At 42.1% G+C, this 19,452-nt stretch overlaps 4 protein-coding genes across 4 annotated transcripts; 2 read left to right on the plus strand and 2 right to left on the minus strand.

The window, feature by feature from the left end:
- The first annotated feature begins 1,068 nt into the window (after positions 1-1,068).
- ficd (FIC domain protein adenylyltransferase) lies at positions 1,069-4,558 on the plus strand. Its single transcript, XM_068310799.1, has 2 exons — positions 1,069-1,639; positions 2,007-4,558. Exons 1-2 carry the CDS (start codon positions 1,369-1,371, stop codon positions 3,083-3,085), a joined length of 1,350 nt encoding a protein of 449 aa, XP_068166900.1. The 5' UTR covers positions 1,069-1,368; the 3' UTR covers positions 3,086-4,558.
- Positions 4,555-13,789, minus strand: sart3 (spliceosome associated factor 3, U4/U6 recycling protein). The gene is made up of 19 exons (XM_068310798.1): positions 13,584-13,789; positions 12,806-12,932; positions 11,854-11,958; positions 11,579-11,763; positions 11,231-11,336; positions 10,931-11,055; positions 10,650-10,805; positions 10,022-10,160; positions 9,681-9,788; positions 9,492-9,569; positions 9,357-9,415; positions 8,897-9,006; positions 8,700-8,812; positions 8,555-8,631; positions 8,296-8,467; positions 7,793-8,205; positions 7,116-7,268; positions 6,778-6,956; positions 4,555-6,565 (listed from the first exon to the last, which is right to left on the minus strand). The coding sequence occupies exons 1-19, from the start codon at positions 13,779-13,781 to the stop codon at positions 6,388-6,390; spliced, it is 2,781 nt and encodes a 926-aa protein (XP_068166899.1). The 5' UTR covers positions 13,782-13,789; the 3' UTR covers positions 4,555-6,387.
- A 154-nt stretch (positions 13,790-13,943) lies between these two features.
- iscua (iron-sulfur cluster assembly enzyme a) lies at positions 13,944-16,413 on the plus strand. Its single transcript, XM_068310692.1, has 5 exons — positions 13,944-14,087; positions 14,251-14,364; positions 15,175-15,285; positions 15,359-15,437; positions 16,017-16,413. The coding sequence occupies exons 1-5, from the start codon at positions 13,992-13,994 to the stop codon at positions 16,085-16,087; spliced, it is 471 nt and encodes a 156-aa protein (XP_068166793.1). The 5' UTR covers positions 13,944-13,991; the 3' UTR covers positions 16,088-16,413.
- Positions 16,414-16,434: 21 nt separating this feature from the next.
- On the minus strand, positions 16,435-18,042 carry LOC137592556 (nephrocan-like). The gene has a single exon (XM_068310821.1). The coding sequence runs from the start codon at positions 17,833-17,835 to the stop codon at positions 16,435-16,437; it is 1,401 nt and encodes a 466-aa protein (XP_068166922.1). The 5' UTR covers positions 17,836-18,042.
- Between the last annotated feature and the right edge of the window lie 1,410 nt (positions 18,043-19,452).

Here is a 19,452-nt window from a genome sequence, read left to right on the forward strand (position 1 = left end):
ACACTCATATTCATGCCTTCGATTTAGAGGAAAGTGATTGAAATTTATTTCCATGTATGTAGTTGATGAGGAAAAGCAAAAGAATGCAGACTAGAGTGAACTCATGCACACATGGGAAAAAACTCCACATAGAAAAAGTCCCACATTTTCAGGTGAATTCGAATTTTAGACTGTATCACTAACTCCATTCACAACCACACACATTGTTTTTCATTCATAATGTTCTCTACACTGCCTGTGCAGACAGTGTGGTGGTGCAGAGTCTCCTGCTGTCTGTGAATATTCGACTTCAGACCCTACCATCTGCTGAGGATATGTTCTGTGTTGGCTTTGGCAAACAGCCAGGAATCTATTCTCATCACTGCAGGCTGTCCCAAGTTGGTGTTCATTACTCTAACGGTAATTTCATGATCGATATATGACAAAGGGAATAATATGATACTCAAAGTTCCTTAATAAAAGAGATAAAACTGTAAAACAATAGAAAAAAAACAAAATAATAAATGAAAGATACAGTTAAGAAGAAGATATATCTTTTCGAATACAAATACAGAAACTTTTTTGTTGCACCCACAGTCTACATTGTATGATCATAAATAATTATTTTTTGGGGCCAAGAATGCAACTGCAGTCCCTAAAGAATTTTGTGACCTGACATCAGAGCTGGAACAGCTGAATGCTGCCCTCTGCTGTTTGTTAGCACAAACAGGAGGAGGAAAGACAACTGCTAGAAAAGCTGGCTAATAATAATAATAATAATAATAATAATAATAATAATAATAATAATAATAATAATAATAATAATAATAATAATAATAATAATAATAATAATAATTGTTAAGTTTGTTGCTGTTCACATCCTTCGGATACTCTGAATCCCTGAATGACGAGTTTGCTGTCGCCTACGAGACAAAAAGCAGGGCCGAAAAATTTGAAAACTATCCAATCGCTAACGTTTACGAACCATTCGTTGTTTAGCTGCAGCTTCAGCCAATAGGCGCTATTGTTCAATGTAGTTCTGACCAATCAGATTTGACGATGTTGGAACGTTCCACCCTGGAAGTTGATGATGTACATTTTGTATTGAACGAGACCGACAGAGTAGATTCACCTGTTGTTTGGTTATTGAAGTGTTCGGTATTTGAGAGTTCGGGTGTAGCGACGCAAAAATCCACGGAGCTAGCGAGAGAGGCGATAACGCTTTTGAAAACCGAGCTGAATTTCGTCCACAGGTTTGGTTCCTACTTCCAGCTTGTCATGTTTGACGTGTTTTCCCGGCTGCCAGACGCGCTTCGGTTTTCCTAGCCGGGCATGTTATACATGGGGGAGAGCATCACCAGAAGATGGAGGGATTAACCCGGAATCACCATGACTGTTGTGACAGCGTGGCGTTACACCAGCGGACGTGTCCTCGGCGGATGGGTCCCGATGTTGTGTGTCCTCCTCGGTTCTCTGGTGGCCCTTCTGATGCCCCTGGTGGGGGTGGAGAACGAATGCTGCGCCCATCTGAGGGGTATCGCGCTGCTCCGCTGCCAGCTGTGGGGGGGGCCCCAGCAGCCTCCAGCCGTTCAGTCCACCGGCCTCACGGTCCCCTTCACCGGCCTGGATCTGCTGCCTCAGAGGACCAAACCTAGCAAAGGTACAGGGGGTGACGATGCTGGTTCTGTGGGGGGGGGGGGTCTCAGTCATCCAAGTGGAGTCAAAGCAATAAAAGCAAAAAAGAATGAAATGGTGGAAGACGTTTCAACTCCAGAACTGAAGAAGTCTCTTGATTGTTGGTTTCCAAACTACTTGTGACTCTACAGTCACTGAAGCTTCATGGTGAAGTCAAGTGACTTTTGTCTCTGAGCCATAATCATTATAAAAGTAGCACACAGAGTATTTCATACAATATTGACAGGAATGTGTCCTCTGGATATCATTTATTTTTAATATTGCCCCACCCTGTTTGTTATTAAATCACCTATGTCGTACTTGATGCTGTCATCTTGGTGTTCTGATTGCAGAGATGAAGCTGGAAGCCAAAGCGGCCCTGCTGCAGGCTCAGGAGATGAAGAAACTAGGAAAGAGGGAGAAGGCTCACAAGCTGCTGGTGCACGCCCTCAGCATGAATCCGGACTTTGTGGAGGCCCTGACGGAGCTGGGGACCATTCTGGAGGAGAAGGACGTCGTCCAGGCGGACCACCTCTACACCAAAGCCTTGTCCATCTCGCCCTGTAATGAGAGAGCTCTGGTCAGCCGAGACCGAACCCTCCCTTTAGTGGAAGAGATTGACCAGCGCTACTTTAGCATCATTGATAGTAAAGTGCGCAGGCTAATGTCCATTCCTAAAGGTAACTCTGCACTCCGCAGGGTGATGGAGGAAACATACTACCACCACATCTACCATACTGTAGCTATTGAAGGTAGCACGCTCACTCTGTCTGAGATCCGTCACATCATTGAGACACGTTATGCCGTCCCCGGGAAAAGTCTGCAGGAGCAGAACGAGGCCATTGGTGTGGATGCAGCCATGAAGTACATCAATACCACCTTGTTATCCAGAACGGGAACAATCAGCATCAATGACATCCTTGAAATTCACCGGCGGGTGCTGGGCTATGTCGATCCCGTGGAAGGAGGGAGGCTACGCACCAACCAGGTGTTTGTTGGCCACCACATTCCCCCACACCCCCAGGACTTGCAGAAACACATGCAGGAACTGGTTCAGTGGCTGAACTCCGACGAAGCCCTGCAGCTGCATCCTGTGGAGTATGCAGCTCTCGCCCACTACAAACTTGTGTACGTGCACCCATTCGTAGACGGCAATGGACGCACGTCGCGTCTGCTCATGAACCTGGTGCTCATGCAGGCGCGTTACCCCCCCATCACCATTCGCAAAGAGCAGAGGTCCGAATATTACGCGGCTCTAGACACGGCGAATGAGGGAGATGTAAGGCCTTTCATTCGCTTCATTGCCAAATGCACAGAGATGACACTGGACACGTTGTTGATTTCTACAGCGGAGCACGCTGTTGGGCTGCCAGCGGCTGGTCAAGACCACACCTGTCTGGACTGCAAACAGACCATCTCCATCCACAATTGAGACAGACATGAGCTAAAAGGCTATATGCTAGCATAACTTCAGAGGAGGTGTGATTCCTCTAAAACCTGCTGGTTTTATTATAATGTAAGTTGCTTTATTTTCATTGCTTGGTCTGCCATAATCTTCCTTATCACCCTCAGTTTGAGTTTTAGATCCACTGAATTCATAGAAATTCCTGCTGGATGGTGACTTACAATACAGTCAAAAACAAAAGGAGCCTGACTTTTAGTGTGTCCCATATTCACATAGGAGTGTTATTGAATTTTAGTTTCCAACAAAATGCAATCTTAAGTTTGAGTCCTGATGACATGACAGGGAAAACTATTTTATTCTGGTGGGGGTTTTTTTGTCACAATTGAGATGATAATTCTGAATTTTAAAAAAGAAGCTCTTAACTTGCGGTTTATTCACACTTGAAAGCCTAAGATGATTCAAGTAGGGGTGGATGATTTAGTGTTTCGTCGTTTAACTTGACTCACTTCATCTGAAACCTTCTGAAGTCCGTTACACAACTAAATTGAGGGTGTGTTGAAGTTCTTTTGTTAAACACAAGTTAAGGCACAAGGACATTGTGTTTCGTGTATAACATGAACATAATCAGCGCTCTTGAGCCTGAGGCGTTGCTGTTTAAACAACCTCCTTCCAGGCAATTCTTTTTCATGTTTATATGTGCAAATTTACCAATATGTATCTGAAGAGGAGGAGGAGGAGGAAGGTTACCCCATATTCCTGTGTGGGAAAAGGTCTCTAAAATGATCACCCTGATATAGATAGAGGAAAAAACATCAGTAATGAGGACAATTTTTATTTTTTTTAATGTATCTCAGCTGTTTTACAAATCCAATAGTAACACAGTCAACCGAGTAGTTTAAAGCCTCTGTGCTGGCAAGTTTTTGTGTGAAACACAACAGATGTGGGGAGAACCCCGAACAGATTTAACGTAGCGGCGACGCCTGCTCTGTGCTGAGCTTCTTTTTGCGCCTGTCAGAAAATGAAACCAATGGACGACATCTTCCTGTCTGAACCCTTTTGTGCAATGTCTTCTTTTGAAACTGGCAGAAATGTCCTGTCCACACAGGTGACGGCACGTTTGACTCATTTTGTATCTGGATGGCCATAATAAAATGCAGCAGTTTGACGTCATGATCGTCACGCCAGTGCTGCACCTGTCCTTTTATTGGCAGAGCCCAAGACATCTGTAGAGGCGCCTACCGTCGCTGTGTTTTTAATGCCATTTTTAGTTATTTACTAGTAGTCAAATTTCCCACCAGGACCCAGAGTCATTTAAAATATCATGTATCTCTATTTCCTTCTTTCTCATGATATTTGCCTGAAAGCTTCAGTCATTTCAGCTGCAGATGTGAAGAGTGTGATTATTTAATTCATTGTCTATGGGATGAAGATGTCTCGTAACACTGTAAAGCACTTTCATGTATGTGATTATTTATTTTAAAATAAAAGCATTCTACTAAGTTTAACTCTAAGTTTATTTGAAACAAAAAAAATTTATACCAGGAGCAAAGATTTTACTTTACAAAGTTTTAAACAGAAAATACATAACTTTTTTTTTTTTTTACAGGACCCTAGAATACAAAGGTATACAAGGGCAATAATGCAACAATCAGGAAAATACTGATTGAACAAAAATAGCCATTTAAATATTTTACCTCTAATTCAAAACATCGAAAATAATACAACAGCAATGCACATGTATACAACCTCCTAGTACTGAGACCAACATATTCAGATTTTTTTTTTTTTAGATCAGGCCACTGTGGTGAGAGCAATACATATAGCTTGTATTCCATCTGTTTTGAAAACTAAGTTATATTTATTACAAACTAACATGACCTTTTTGAAATATTACACTGAAGTTTATGTACAAAAGCAGAATCATTAATAGCCAAACAAGACAAGCCAGCTAGGATGTGAGAACAAAAGGGATAAACTGCAGATTCTCTTCTGTTGTACAGAAAGAGCTGCAGACTGAAGGTGTGGAATGACAGCGAGCCGTGGCTCCGGTTGAAGCGAACAACCTTTGGGTGGAATCAACTCAAACATAAAACTAGGTCCACACTTATAAAAGCTTACAGGTCTCTAGATGACCTGGTATTCATGATCTATTCTTCTTGCAGCTTAAATGTATTCACATCTCATAATAATTGTGTCAATATGCAGATTTTTTCAACTGCTGGAAACTGGCCATCATGTACCCTTGAGTCCAGAGTGGTGTGAGGAAGTTCTGTTCTGTCTGTAAGAGTTAAACATCTGACGGTAGATGGACGAATCTTCCACCAAGCTTAGTCCACAGTTGAGAGCTTTAGTCAAACTTTCATTTTTTATAAATCCACTAAACCCCGACACGTTAGCTAGGATGTTTTCCTCACTTTCACTCTGCTCACTTGTGCATTCCTGGACTCTCACAAGGTGAAATGAACAGAATATAAATATGTTTCATCCTACAGTATATACAATCAGACCTGAAACACCACTGACGTTTTTGGACATAAGAACTATGACAATGAAAGTTATGATACTGTATGATATACACATGACACTATGTCACAACATATCTTCAACTCAAGATAAAACGAGAACTAATGTGGTTTGCTGAGGCCTCAAAGGATCCTCCATCAAATTGGAATACGGACACTTAGTAGGTTATAACTCAGGAATACTACACCAGGTAAGGAAGTAGTTGTAGTTCATGTTCTCAATGCTTCATGTATCCTTCGGTCAAACTAAGTTCACACAACAAAAACAAAATATTTCTTTAAAAATATCTGGACAGTTTTTCACCACTGCAAGATATCCAACCTACGTCCAAACATACACAAACTATATCACACCAAATCTTCACATTTGCATATAATCTTCTTAAACATTCACAAGTTTGGCTGTTTTTAAAGAATTCTCTCGCATTTTCTTCTCTCGGATCTCTTTCACATTACACACACACACACACACACACACACAAAAAAAAAGACACTTGGCCACAGCAGGCGTTACAATTTTAGATACAGTATATTTACAGTCAGATACACTTTTTATTTAAAAAATACAAACAAAAAAACAAACGGCCAGACTTCTTTAAAGAAACCAAAATGAAAACAAGATGTCTCACTGGTGAAGTCTGAGGGATTTGTGATGGAGGCCAGAAGGTCAGTGGTTAAGGCAATCTTGCAGAATGAATGATAAGAACAAGATTAAAAGGAGGGGCGGTACTAATTACAGAAAAATCTCTGACACTAATGTCTAAGGACACCAGAATGTTTTCAGTGTAATTCCTTTGACTTATCTTCTCACTTACTAACAAGCATCCGGGCAAAATCTGAATTTGACAGAGGTTTGGAATCAGCTGCGTGTCCGGACGCGCCGACCACTTGCTTCGCCGCTGTTCCGTTCTCCACTTTGCCTGCAAGCCCACTTTGTCGATGCAGAGAACGAGGAAGTAACAGTTGTGTCCGTCCTCTTCCTCTCCTGCAAATAGAAAAGTACACCTTTTGGTTCAGGGAAGTTAGAAATATTTCAATCCTTAGTCTTCATGTCATCTCAGTGATGTACAGTATTTTCAGCACTATAAGGCGCCTTGGATGAGGCGCACTGTCAGTTTTTGAGAAAATGTAAGCCTTTAGTGCACCTTATAGTGCGGAAAATACTGTAGTTAAAAAAAAACGAGCAAAGAAACTTACGATCCATAGACCTGGCGAGGCGCGGGGTCGGACGTGGGCCTGCTGGAACCCGGCTTATTCCTGGAGGGAGGGTTACTTATGGCGACAGAGATTTTGTTGCCATCAATTTCCATGTTATTCATTTTCAGAACTGCCTGAGAAGCTTGAGCTTCATTTGCAAACTCAACATATGCCAGACCCTGCAGAACCAGAGAATCAAAGGGACAATAGATCAATGACATCATCTGTTCACATTCACCTCCTCAACCTCGGCAAGATCAAAGGTTGCTATTTTAGGCTCAATCAGGTCGACTGTTTTTCGCCAAACATAGACAACCTCCTCTTCGTTGAGCCCCCACCTTGGGTTTTCCTGAGCGATACGTAACTAGACGAACATCTTTCAAGGCGCCGTGACTTCTGCAGATTTCTTCCAGTTGCTCTTTAGTGCATGAGAACGGCAGCCCAGAGATGAAGATCTTCTGTTTCTCCACGGATGTGTTGTACTTAAACACCTGTGACAGCAGGGAGAGGTGGACAAAAAGGTATACTGAGGTTTACATATTTAATTTTACATATAGTTACATTTAAATTATGTTTTAGATACTAAACATTTTGTTGGAAGTAAGTGAAACACCGTAAGGATAATACAGTCACATCACTCAAAGCACGATGGGAAATCAGCAGGGATATTATGACCTATAAATGACTTTTACATGACATAGAAGTCAATTATGACTGATTCAGTTACAGAACAGAGGATGGCGAATCAGAGAAGTTGCGGCCGCTTCTGATGCAACAAAGTTCCCAGACGTCAGCACACACCCCTGAGCAAACACGGTGTGGCTCTGAGCGAAGCATCTTATAATTGATCAAGATCAGAAGGGAAACACTGATAAATGTCGCGTGAGGAGATCAGCTGCTACAAAACGCTGGAAGCCTATGAGTTCAGAGTGATACTAAAGCCTAAAGATATAATCGACACACTTGATTTTAAATTTTACTGCTTAATTAATTTGGAGGTGAGATCACACTTTACCTTGAAGTCAGGATTTCTGTTTTTGTCCACACAAGGTGACACAAACATGGGCCTGCCCTCGATCTCCCGTCTGTCCAGCTTCAGGCCTTCAGGGACAGATACAGGTGACTCAAACTGTACATAGCCGTAGCCTTTGAAGCTCCCTTTATTGCTGTAGACGGGCCGAATCTGTTTGATGGGACCGCAGGTCTCAAACAGCGTCCTGAGCTTGGCCTCCGGGTCCTCCAGTGTGTACGCCAGGTTGCTGATGAAAACGCTGTTGGTATCGTTGCGGAGTTCTGGCTTGTCATTGTCCTTCTTTTGGGCAGCGGCCAAAGAACTCTGCTGCGTGTGTTTAGCAGCGGGTGGAGTGTTCCTCCCAAAGAGTCCTGTCTCAGTTTCCATGTCTTCTTCTCCTCTCTGCCTTTTAGGAACTTGTTCGGTGACAGAAGGAGAAAAAATATTAGGAAACACAATCTCTGAAGGCTACAAGTAAGAATGGTCATGAAATCATCTGTATTTACTCGTTTCCTCGTTCCAGTCGTTGTGATAACCATCAGGCTCTGCCTTCCTCTTCTCCCCAGCTCGACTTCCCTTCTGAACCTTCTTCTGAGCTTTCTTGTCTGACTTTGCCTTTCGCCGCTGATCGGCTCTCTCCTCCTCCTGACGAGCCAAGTTGGCTTCTTTCTCAGCTGCCTAACATATGGGGAAAAACACGCTAACAATAACTCAAAGCAGCTAAACATCACACCAGGCCCATATAATACTAATGTGCGCGCTTACTTTTGCTCGCTGCTCATTTATCTTGTTCAGCCGGGTCTCCGTTTTCTGCACAGCTACATCCCAGTCTTCCAGAGAACCTGATAAAACACACAGTGATTGCTGGAAATCCTCATTCGTGCACTTGTCGTTTTATATTAGGACTCACCTTCCACCCTCTCAAAGGTGATCAGAACATCACAAACATGCTCTGGGTAGTCTGATGTGCACTGAACTGCTCTGTGGAGAGCCTTCCTACAGTGAACAGTGTCGCCGTAAGACCTACCAACAAAGAAAATCATCAACAACCCCAAATATAAACTTGAGAACAAGTGTTCAATCTGGATCAGACATAGACTGACAAACCTTTCCAGGTTGTAGTACTCAAGCCACATGTTGGCAAATTTAGCATTCCCTCTTGTCATGATGTTGTCCCACAGTTCTCTGGCTTTTTGCATATTCTTGCAGTGCAAGGCCTAAAAGAGAGAAATAAAAATAAACAGACAAAACATAAAAACCCATTTTACAAGAAATAACAAGATTCCGTTCCTCTACGCATTTCAAACACATACATTTTCATAATTTATTTTGAAAGTTTACTTTCCATAGTAACTGTTCCTTTAGTCCTTCAACATGTGTCTCTTTGCACTTTTGCTGATGTAATTTCATATCTAGAACAATCTGCACTTTGACATCACACAGCGAGCTGCCACCAGGTTTCAAAATAATTCAAAATAACACAAAAACGTCACACACATTATTAAACACAATTTAACCCGACAGAAATCCAACACCTGAACACTGTGAAAACCATAATACTGCTCACCTCTATCCTTGCCCAGATCTGCATTATGATACAGGAAGGATCTCCACTTTCACCGAACCCTGATGAATTGTAAATGAAAATGACTTACGTGGTTACCGGCACTTTAAAGCCACAATAAAACTCAAATCCACCTACTTTCTTCAACATCTTGTTTCATGTAGTCTAGAGATCGAGAAAAAGCCGCTCGTAACTCCTCTAACTCTTTACTTGATTCTGCAAAAAAAAAAAAGGAGGTTCGAGAGAAATGATCCACAAGTGATTGTTGACTGTTTTTCAATGATGTATTCAAATTCCACTTCCCACACACACACACACAGCTCCCACCTTTGCTGAAATCCACCCGTCTCCTCAGATAGTCGAGGAACGCCTGCCAAATCTCCACGTAATCCGTTGCTTGAATGAAGCCTGCATTCAGTGCCTTCTCAAAAACATCTGAGGAAGGCAAATAATAAACTGCATGTCAAGACCAGGAAAGACAAGGGTGGGGGGTGCTTCTCTTCCAACTTATTGATGCTTAGAAACGGTGGTGTCAAGAAATTAATACATTCAATGGAGTTCAGCTGTGATACTAGAAATACTAGAAATCTCAAGATTAGGGACTGTTAAAATCTAATCTAGACTCTAGGAACATGTTGAATCTCCAGACCACATGCACCAGCTGCTACCTGAGACAGTGTGGTGGTCTGCTCCGTGTCTCTCCAGCGCTAACACGTAGCCCTTCCACAGACTCATGGTCCAGGGACAGTTCCTGACGCCACGGTCATGAGTGGAGAGAACCAGTTCCTTCATCTTTAACTGGCGATCCTAGAAAAAGAAAAACAAGGTTAATTTATTATCTTTAACAAAATGAAAGATGTGATATTGAAGCGGATATTTTTTACGCATTGTTTCACTGATATAAATATAAGCAACAGATTTTGACACTTTAACCACTAATTTGTGCTGAAAAATGGGTGATTGAGAGATTAATATTTATCAACCTGACGCATCGCAGGTTATGTTACAGGTTTCGTAGTAAAAATGTCAGACACTAAATTCCTGTGATCAAAAGGCCAATGAATCGTTTTAATTTTGTTTGAGGAATCCTAGATTTTTATCTGTTCTTTAAGATAAAGTGCAACAGGGTTGTTCAGTCTGATGGTGGAGTTGTTTGTGGAGTTGTTCAGTTATCAGGCAGAGAACTAGAGCAGTCAGACTGGGAGGCAATGGTTTGTAACTTTAGTCTAAACTCTTTACAAGGAATCTAACGGTCTGAGTGGGAGCCATTTAAAACAGTACCCTGCTAATACTCACCAGATATGTTGTGTATTTTGTCCACATGTCCGGTACCAGGCAGTTCTCTGCTAGAGCCCGTTCAAAGGTTATCTGGATCCGAGCTGGGTCACCCTCCTTCATTTCAAAGTCAATGTAGACCTGATACTCTGCCAGCTTAGGAGGTTCTGCTGCCAGCTGTTATGAGACAAAAGCATGAAGGAGCTACGAACTGCAAAAACCTACTCGTGTAATTTGAACGTCGTAAAACAGGAAAGCTGCACCAGTTGATTTTGTGAGTCAGAAAAGGCAGAAAACTTTACCAGTGAGTCTTCGAATGGTTTCAACTTCTCCATCTGTTGCAACACCTTTTTATATTGATGCATGACGGTCTCAGGCACCCCGTGTTCGGACCACTCCTCATACTCTGCGTAAGTGGCTTCCATGTCTACAAAACAGCAAAGCCCACTTTTCTTTAAATACGATGGCATGTTTAAATAATGCACCCCACTTAGCTTAGCCCAAAAGATAACTAACTCTTCTTTTTTTTTTAAATGGGTGCCTTCACAGTAAGAATCCTAACTGTTTTACATCCCCTCTGACAGCAGAGGCACCATGCTCACCTACTAAGGGGATGGCCAGTTGGCGGCGGAACAGAGTATGGATTCTCTCAAGCTGAGTTTTCAGCAGCTCCTGCTCCTCTCTGCTGGGAATCCTGCCAGGAGGAGGCTGAGAAGCACGAAAGAGAAAATGGCTTCAATATTTAGCAAATGCTGATTTAGTCCAGCATCAAAGAGTTCCAACCAGCATCCACAACACTTGTATTGATGGTTAATTCTGTGAACAAATAATAACTGTATGAACTCTTTTAATAATATTGTGAAATTTAAGATTGCACATTTTCCATAAATCACCCAAAAAGAATCCACAAACCAAAACCAAACAGGGTTGACCAATGATGAAACACAAACCTGTACTGTGGAGAGAATAGCATTCTCAAACTCTCTGTAAGCCTCCCACACGGTCTGTCCTTTGGTCATGTGAAGCCCCACAGCCGTCACAGCTCTCTCAAAGATAGACCTCACCTTGTCCATCCCACCGGGGGAACCCATACCACCAATGGAGTACTGGGCATATTCAAGCCAGATATCCGGACCTGGAGATAAAGATACAGAATTTTATATTACAAAAAAAGTAAAGACTGGCTATCAAACCAAATGCAATAATAACAGTGTGATGCACTCACAGATATAGTCTTTCACAGCTCGTTCAAAAAGTTCATACACTTTCTCCCGATTTCCCTCCTCTTCAGTCAGGCGGATCTCATCCTTGAGCCAGTCTAGCCAGATCTCTGCAGGAGTCGACACCATGCTTTTTTTTTTAGTTGCAAATAACAGCTGCGCTCAACTGTCCCCCCAGAAACATTCAGAGGGACGCACAATACATTTTTGTAGCATCAGCATCATAAAAAGCATATATACAAGTACAATGAAGGATGTGAAATGTCAATTCAGCTTAGATACTGTCTGACATTTCAAGAAAATCTGATTTCATCTCAATTTAACCAATCATGACACCCACAAGGGAAACTAAACTGACTATTTAGTCCATCTGTATTATCACCCCAGATGATCAGGCAACATGAGGCGTTAACAGATCCAACCATGCATGCAACCCCCAATCTGCTCATGGACAACAATTCATATCAAGACTTCTCAGGCACGTCAGATTTTTAGAAGTTAAAGTCCACATCATTACATTAGTAGTTTCCAAGCAAGATCACTACAGTAAAGTAGAGGAAAAGCCAGAGGAAGCTGATGGTGCTGCATCTTCTTTTCCTTTCTGCTTTTCCCTTCAGGGTCGCCAGAGCGAATCAGCTGCCTCCATCTAACCCTGTCTCGTACCCAGTGTGTGCTTGGTTGTTTCAGGGGCCTGTACAAACATATACTGTATATATGCATGTTTACTTAGATACTAACCATGAGTGAAAACATAATAATTTCCCTGTGGGGAATCATTAAAGTATACTTCTTCTTCTATTAGGCCTGAAATCTGTACTATTTGTTGCTTCGATATTTCCAAATCTTTTAACATGTACATGTTTGTGATATGAGAAAACATCATCTGTGGAGACTCTCATCATGTCTGAGTGTAATATCATCAACAATAACTTCCTGTACGACATAAACTGTACCAACCTTCAGTGAGAGGGAAAAGTTCACTCATCTTCTGCCTGGCCTTTCTCAGGCGGTGAAGCTCTCCCTCATGCTTCAGGAGCTTGATGAGATCAACATGGCAGTTGTAGTCAAAAGCATTGATGGACAGCTGAAACACGTCAGATGTGACAAGGGTGAGTTGTTGAAACATAAATGGAAGATGTTCATTTAAAAAATTGTAACAGTAACAATCACAAATATAAACGTAGGGCGTGCAGCGCATACTGCAGCGTAATGTGATGCAATTTAAAATAGTTATTTTCAGGAAGAAAAAAAAAACAACTTGCAAGAATTTTCAATTTTGTTGTCCAGCTATTTAAATAAATCCTAACACAAATCCCCAACACTATAACATCAATGACTTTAGGACGCAACACCTTCCAAGTAACACCCAACAGTCAGGGCAGTCTCTATTTTAAACGTGGATGGATATTTATTTCCAATTAAACCACAATCTGTAATGCTATAAGTAATTTAATAGGTGTAGCGCTGTACACCAGTAATTAGAGGCAAAGATTAGCAATAGAGCTAATCAGGATAGCTATTTGAGTGACGTAGTATCACGCGCGCTTTTACTTGTTTAACAACAATAGTTAACATTAGTTTGTATATTAATATAAAATGAAACCAGATCAAGGAAGATAACAGTCTATTAGTTGTCAATTTGTTGGATTTAACTGTGCGCACCCTCCATTCATTCTCATTAGCTCCTCGGCTAACGTGAGTTAATTAAATTGGCTCCGTATATAAATTACCGTACCTGCTCCTCCAGTCGCTGGATTTCGGCTTCATTTTCTTTCTCGTCTTCCGACGTATCGTCCTCTTCGTCGTCTGTGTTTTCACTGCCCATGCCGTCTTCCTCTTCTTCCTCCGATTCCATCTCTCTCTCTTCCATTCCCGCATCTTCCTCCTCCATATCTTGCAACTGCGTTTGCTCTGCGTTGCCTGACGCTGCCATGTTGGAAATGCTGTCTGCCTGGTAACAACACGACCGAGCAGCCTGAGTCTCGCGAGAGTTGGGACCAGCCACTGACGTCAGACCGTCCACCCTTACATCCTTTAATCAGCCGCTTGGGGGCGGTCTTTCATCTACCAATCCTTTTTGTCAACAGACCTTATATTCACTCGTGCCAACTCGTTGGTTCTCGTACGTCTTCGTTATCTAAACATGGCGGGTGTGTTTTTACGGAGCTCTGCGTCGTCGTTACTGACCAGAAGGTTATTTAGGTCACAACCGAATGCGTTTCGGTCTTATCACAAAAAGGTAACGAAAGTGACACTAACTAATACAGTTAGTTATATGAGTGTAAATGTAAGCTAACGTTAGCAAGAAAAGCGTGGTAACATTAGCTGACTGTTAGCAACTGGATCGAACGAATGACAAACGACGGTGTTTAAAATATGATTGTTTTTCAACTCTCCACAAGGTTGTTGACCACTACGAAAACCCAAGAAATGTGGGGTCTTTTGACAAAACCTCCCAAAATATTGGGACTGGACTGGTGGGTGCACCTGCGTGTGGTGACGTGATGAAGCTTCAGGTGAGGAGATCATCAGAATCTTTATTAATCCCCGAGGAGGAAATTGCTTGTCGTTACAGGTGCTCGGTTACAGAACAGAAGTAAAAAAGTAAGACCAAGTGTAGATAATTTGGAATTTAAAAAAAAAAAAGATTAGAGATAAATAGGAGAAGAAATAGATCTAATAATATATAAACTACAGATTTAAGCATTTACTGCCGCTTCATTCCTCCTCATTACTACGTTAAAGTGAGGCAATATACAGTTTGAGGGGCTTTGGCAGGACAGATTTCCTATGGCTTTTAGCAGAATATCTAGGAAGGGTCATCCTATTCCTCCTCCTACTGAACATACTCCTCAGTCCCATCAGTGTCCTGTACAGTGGGTGGTGTTAAAAACAGCCCCTCTCCAACACTACAGTAGTGAGTCTAACTTCAATAATGTCGCCAGTCCTGCGGATCAGTCTGTTCAGTCTCTTGGCGTCCACCACCCTCAGACCACTGTTCCAGTACTGACCACCATGGACTGGTAGAACATTCTCAGCATGGTGTTGCAGATGCCTCCTTGGGAAAAAGAGGCAGCTTTGGCCCTTTTTGTAGAGGGCGTCAGTGTGCTTACCCCAGTCTAGTTTATTGTCAGTGTGGACCCCCGAATACTTGTAGTCCTCAACAATAGCCACATTGACTGGGGTTACCTGAGCTGGAGTTGATTTTCCTCACTCCATATGGAAAATTGTCTACAACAGCCCTGTATGAGTAGGGATTCACTGTAAGAGCTGGCAGGACTTTGTACCATCGTACATCATGGTATTTTGCTTTGTGTTATGTTCAGATCCAGGTTGACGAAAATGGCAAGATTGTCGATGCAAGATTCAAGACATTTGGCTGCGGATCAGCCATTGCCTCCAGTTCTCTGGCCACAGAGTGGGTGAAGGGGAAGACGGTGAGTTGGTAGAATAAAGACATCAGAATAAGACTTTTGTTTAAGATCTGAGAAACGAGTCATCTTTCTGCAGGTTGATGAAGCTCTGAAAATCAAGAACACAGACATTGCCAAAGAACTCTGCCTTCCACCAGTCAAGCTTCACTGTTCTAGTAAGTTTCTACAAATAAAGATCTCATGCAACATTCTTGACAACACAGAGGTAGTGTTATCATACATCTTAAGATTTCAAATGCGTGACAGTTAATGTGAAGAATAAATTGCTTCTATAGTTGTATGTTTTCAGAGTAGGGCTGTAAAATCACAGGACCAACTAAGTCAAATCAGTAAATACGAATCAAATCAAACATGTCATGCTGCAGCGTAGCTGCTGCTTGTTACCAAAGGAAAACTGCCACTGTCTTTTTATCTTTTCTGGTTTCCAAATCACATGAATCTGAAAGTGTAACTAACTCTGGTGTAGGCAGAAGGATGATGTGTTTTCATAAAAGAGGGGATAGCCTTTAAATGTACTCAACCATGAGAAGGATTATCTCTATATGAATAACAAACTGCTGATTGTCAAGACATAATTTGCAAAAGGAAAATACGAAGAAATTGCAGTATTTCTTTCCGGTCTCACGCAAGTCTAGCTTCAAAGTTTTACTTTTATTTTATCCCATCAGCTTTTTTCTTTACAAATTCAATTCTGGTTTTGTGTTTTTAAAACTTCTTCACTCCTTTTCTTTCAGTGCTTGCAGAGGACGCCATAAAAGCAGCGCTGTTAGACTACAGACTGAAACAACAGAAGAAGGAGGAGTAAAAAAAGAGTCTGCTTGTCACCAGGGAACTCTCCATAATGGGCGCCATTAATGCTTCATTGCAGAGTTGCTAGCAGCACTTTTTACCTTAAGGGAGGGGTTGATCTTTATTGGGGTTTTTTTTGTGTTCTTCAATTGTTTACTGTTTTTAAATCTGTGAAGCACTTTGGATTTGTTTATTTAAGGGGTCGGATTTCAGCTTGATTTGGTTTCATTATATAAAATATCCCCTCTTTTATGAAAGGTTTGGTAATAATCACATCATATAAAAACATGATACAAAATTATGAAACTGTGTGTTTACTTTGCATTAAAACATAAAAATATGTTTGGTGTGTCTGTGCTAATATCATCCACCACATCCCACATTAAGCGGAGCCACCCTCTGTTGACTAAGAAGAACCTTTTTCAGTAAAATCAGCATTAACACCATTAGCAGAGCTACTAATACAAATAACACAGAAAGCAGAGCAATGACCACTGCAGAGTCCTGTTGGGAGCGTGGTAGTGGGTGGGGAGTCGGCCAAAGGGCGTCTCTGTTAGTGGAAATCAAAGACCGTGTCCCTTCAGCAGCAGTAGAATTAACCAGAGGGTACTGACCTGTGATGTTGTCTCTGCATTTCTGCTCCTTATTAGGGAGATAAGTTGTGGTTTTCAAATGAGGCGGGCTGACTGATGTTGTATTTTGGTACAAACACTCCTCATACTTTAGTGACCCTAAAGAATATTGTTCCAGTAACACACGAGTTTCTGGACTCTCTTTGGAAAGAAGATCAACAGTGCTTTCTTGTGACGTTTGCTCTGACAGAAAGCTTTCTGCTGAGCTCTGCCCAGTGGTCTTCACTGTCAGCATCTCCAGCTGCGCCTCAAACTTGGAATTGAGAGATTTGGTCCTGGAGATGTCTTTCTCATTTGGCTTCAGGACATGCGGACAGATAGACATAACCGAGAGGTTCAGAAGCAGATGGTGGGCGAGATGAGTGGGCTCGGTGCAGAGCAGGTCTGTGGTCATCGACACTCTGCCGATCAGCAGCCAGCGATAGAGATACAGAATGTCACACTGGCACACCCACAGGTTGTTGGCGAGATCTACGGATCTGAGACGTGGCAGGCCGTCAAAGGCGCTCTCTGGGACTGAACGTAGACAGTTGCTGTTGATCTGAAGGACCTGCAGGTTGACCAAGGCAGAGAGTGAAGGTAGGTCCAGGACAGAGATGCAGTTTGCTGACAGATCTAAACGGGTCAGTGATGGAGGAAGATTCAGAGGGAGGCTTGTGAGCTTGTTCCCCTTTAGTATCAGGACCTGCAGCTTAATGAGACTCTGAAATGCCCCTGGTTGGATGGCGCGAATCCGGTTGTCCTCCAGATCTAGCCGAGTGAGGTTTCTGAGTTGCTGCAGGACGCCAGAGGTGATATAGGTAATGAGGTTTTCTTGCAATAGCAGTGACTTAAGGCTGGGAGGCAGGCCACGGGGGAAGCGGGACAGCAGGTTGTGACTAAGGCTGAGCTCCTGCAGGTCAGAGAATGGCCGAAGCAGGTGGTCAACATTGCAAAGCTGATTTCTGGCCACGGATAGAGCCGAGGTACTAAGGGGGACGGAGCGTGGAAGTGATCGAAGACCCAGCGACTCACACAACACAAACAATCCTGGGGGAGGACAGCAGCAGCCAGAAGGACAGTAAGACATCACAATGGAGGCGAGGGGACAGACGCAGAGAAACAGGAGGACGCCACATCTGCACCAAAGCATGACTCACTGTGAGGAAGAGAGAGAGACGTATCAGCATGTTTATAAGTTGTAAATAATGGCTCCATTAATGTTTGATTCACAAAGGATAGGCAGTGTCGTAATAAATCATACATGAGATATTAACACAAGGTTGGGAAAAACAGTGGTTTTGTACGTGTGACACTTGAATTCATCAGGTCAGTGATCTGTTGAACAGTTACTACAAGAGAGCAACTATACAGCAGAAGTGCATGCAGATTTATTATTGTCTATAATTGCAGCTGAATTCATCACGTTTGATACTGGATTCTTAAAATTTAGAAACCTGTGATTCTTTTTAATATAAATCAATGAGTACTTATTTATACCTGAAGTAAAGAAAGTCAGCAACACGACTTTCCATTTACGAAGGATCTTGATGACAAAGTAATTTATGTGCTGTACTATTAAAGAAGTCATTCTTAAAAATGTGAAAACCCCTTGTAAAGAGTAATTATAGAGATAAAGGAACATGAACTCACCATCTTTCTTCCTTTATTGTCTACTCCTCTGAAGACACCGGCTGACTTCTCATTCTGTGGTTCTTTGGTGATCTTCAGATAAAACCACGGTTTTGCTGCATTGAGAATTCCGGGCAGATGCTCATCAAAGTTTAACGACTCCCTTAAGGTGCTCTATTACCTTTTCTGGATCCTCTTCACCCTTTGAATTGATGAAAGGTCCTGTTGTTTGTCAGTGGCAGATGGAAGGAGTGAAAACATGGAACGTGAATAAAATATTGTGTGTGTGTGTGTGTGTGGGTGGGTGGGGGGGATATGTGAAACTTCTCAATTGTCCCAAATGTTAATCCTGCTGAGGTTAGCTTAAGTTGAGGTGCCTAAAAGTCAAACAGAAAGTTCGTTAGCCAGGAGAGACTGTTGTTGGGTGGACCATGTGTCTTCCTGTCACCTAGGGTGGGTGAAAGTGAAGGGGTAGTATTTTCTCAAATTATTTAGCACTTCATTGACAAAAGAGAAGGGAATTTGACCCTGGTGCGAGGCTCTGTCAGAGCTCACATTTCAGCCGACACAGGGTTATGCTCGCATTTGAGAGACTGTGCTGTCATCTTTAATGTTTGACCTTTGGCAATTTGATCCATTTATTAATCAAACTTTTCATTTTGTGCTTCTGCATCCTTGTGATTTTTTTAAATCGGGTGTTGATAAATGAATGGATTTAAAATACATACGACATATATCAGGTGTAATCAGAATTGAATCTTTTCTTAATTGAAGTGATTAGTATTAAAGGGAATATTATGTTAATATTTTTAAAAAGGTCACGAGTTGTTGTTTTTTTCAAAAACTTCAAAATTTCAAAAGAACAAATCACCGTCCTTAAGATTTGCACAGACAATAAGCTCTTGTCTTGAAAGGGTTCTGTATGTATTTGGTTTGGGGCTGTTAAAATATTTAATGAATCCTGTACAGTCGCCAGCAAACTACAAAGACGATCTCGTCATCTCCATGTGAGCGCACACACATCACGGTGTTATTGTGTGTGTGTGTGTGTGTGTGTGTGTGTGTGTGTGTGTGTGTGTGTGTGTGTGTATGTGTGTGTACATCTTTACATGTTAGAAGGTTTCCACAGGTCAGACAG

The sequence above is a fragment of the Antennarius striatus genome, chromosome 3 (assembly GCF_040054535.1).
Source record: "Antennarius striatus isolate MH-2024 chromosome 3, ASM4005453v1, whole genome shotgun sequence".
In the NCBI taxonomy this organism is placed as follows: domain Eukaryota; kingdom Metazoa; phylum Chordata; class Actinopteri; order Lophiiformes; family Antennariidae; genus Antennarius; species Antennarius striatus.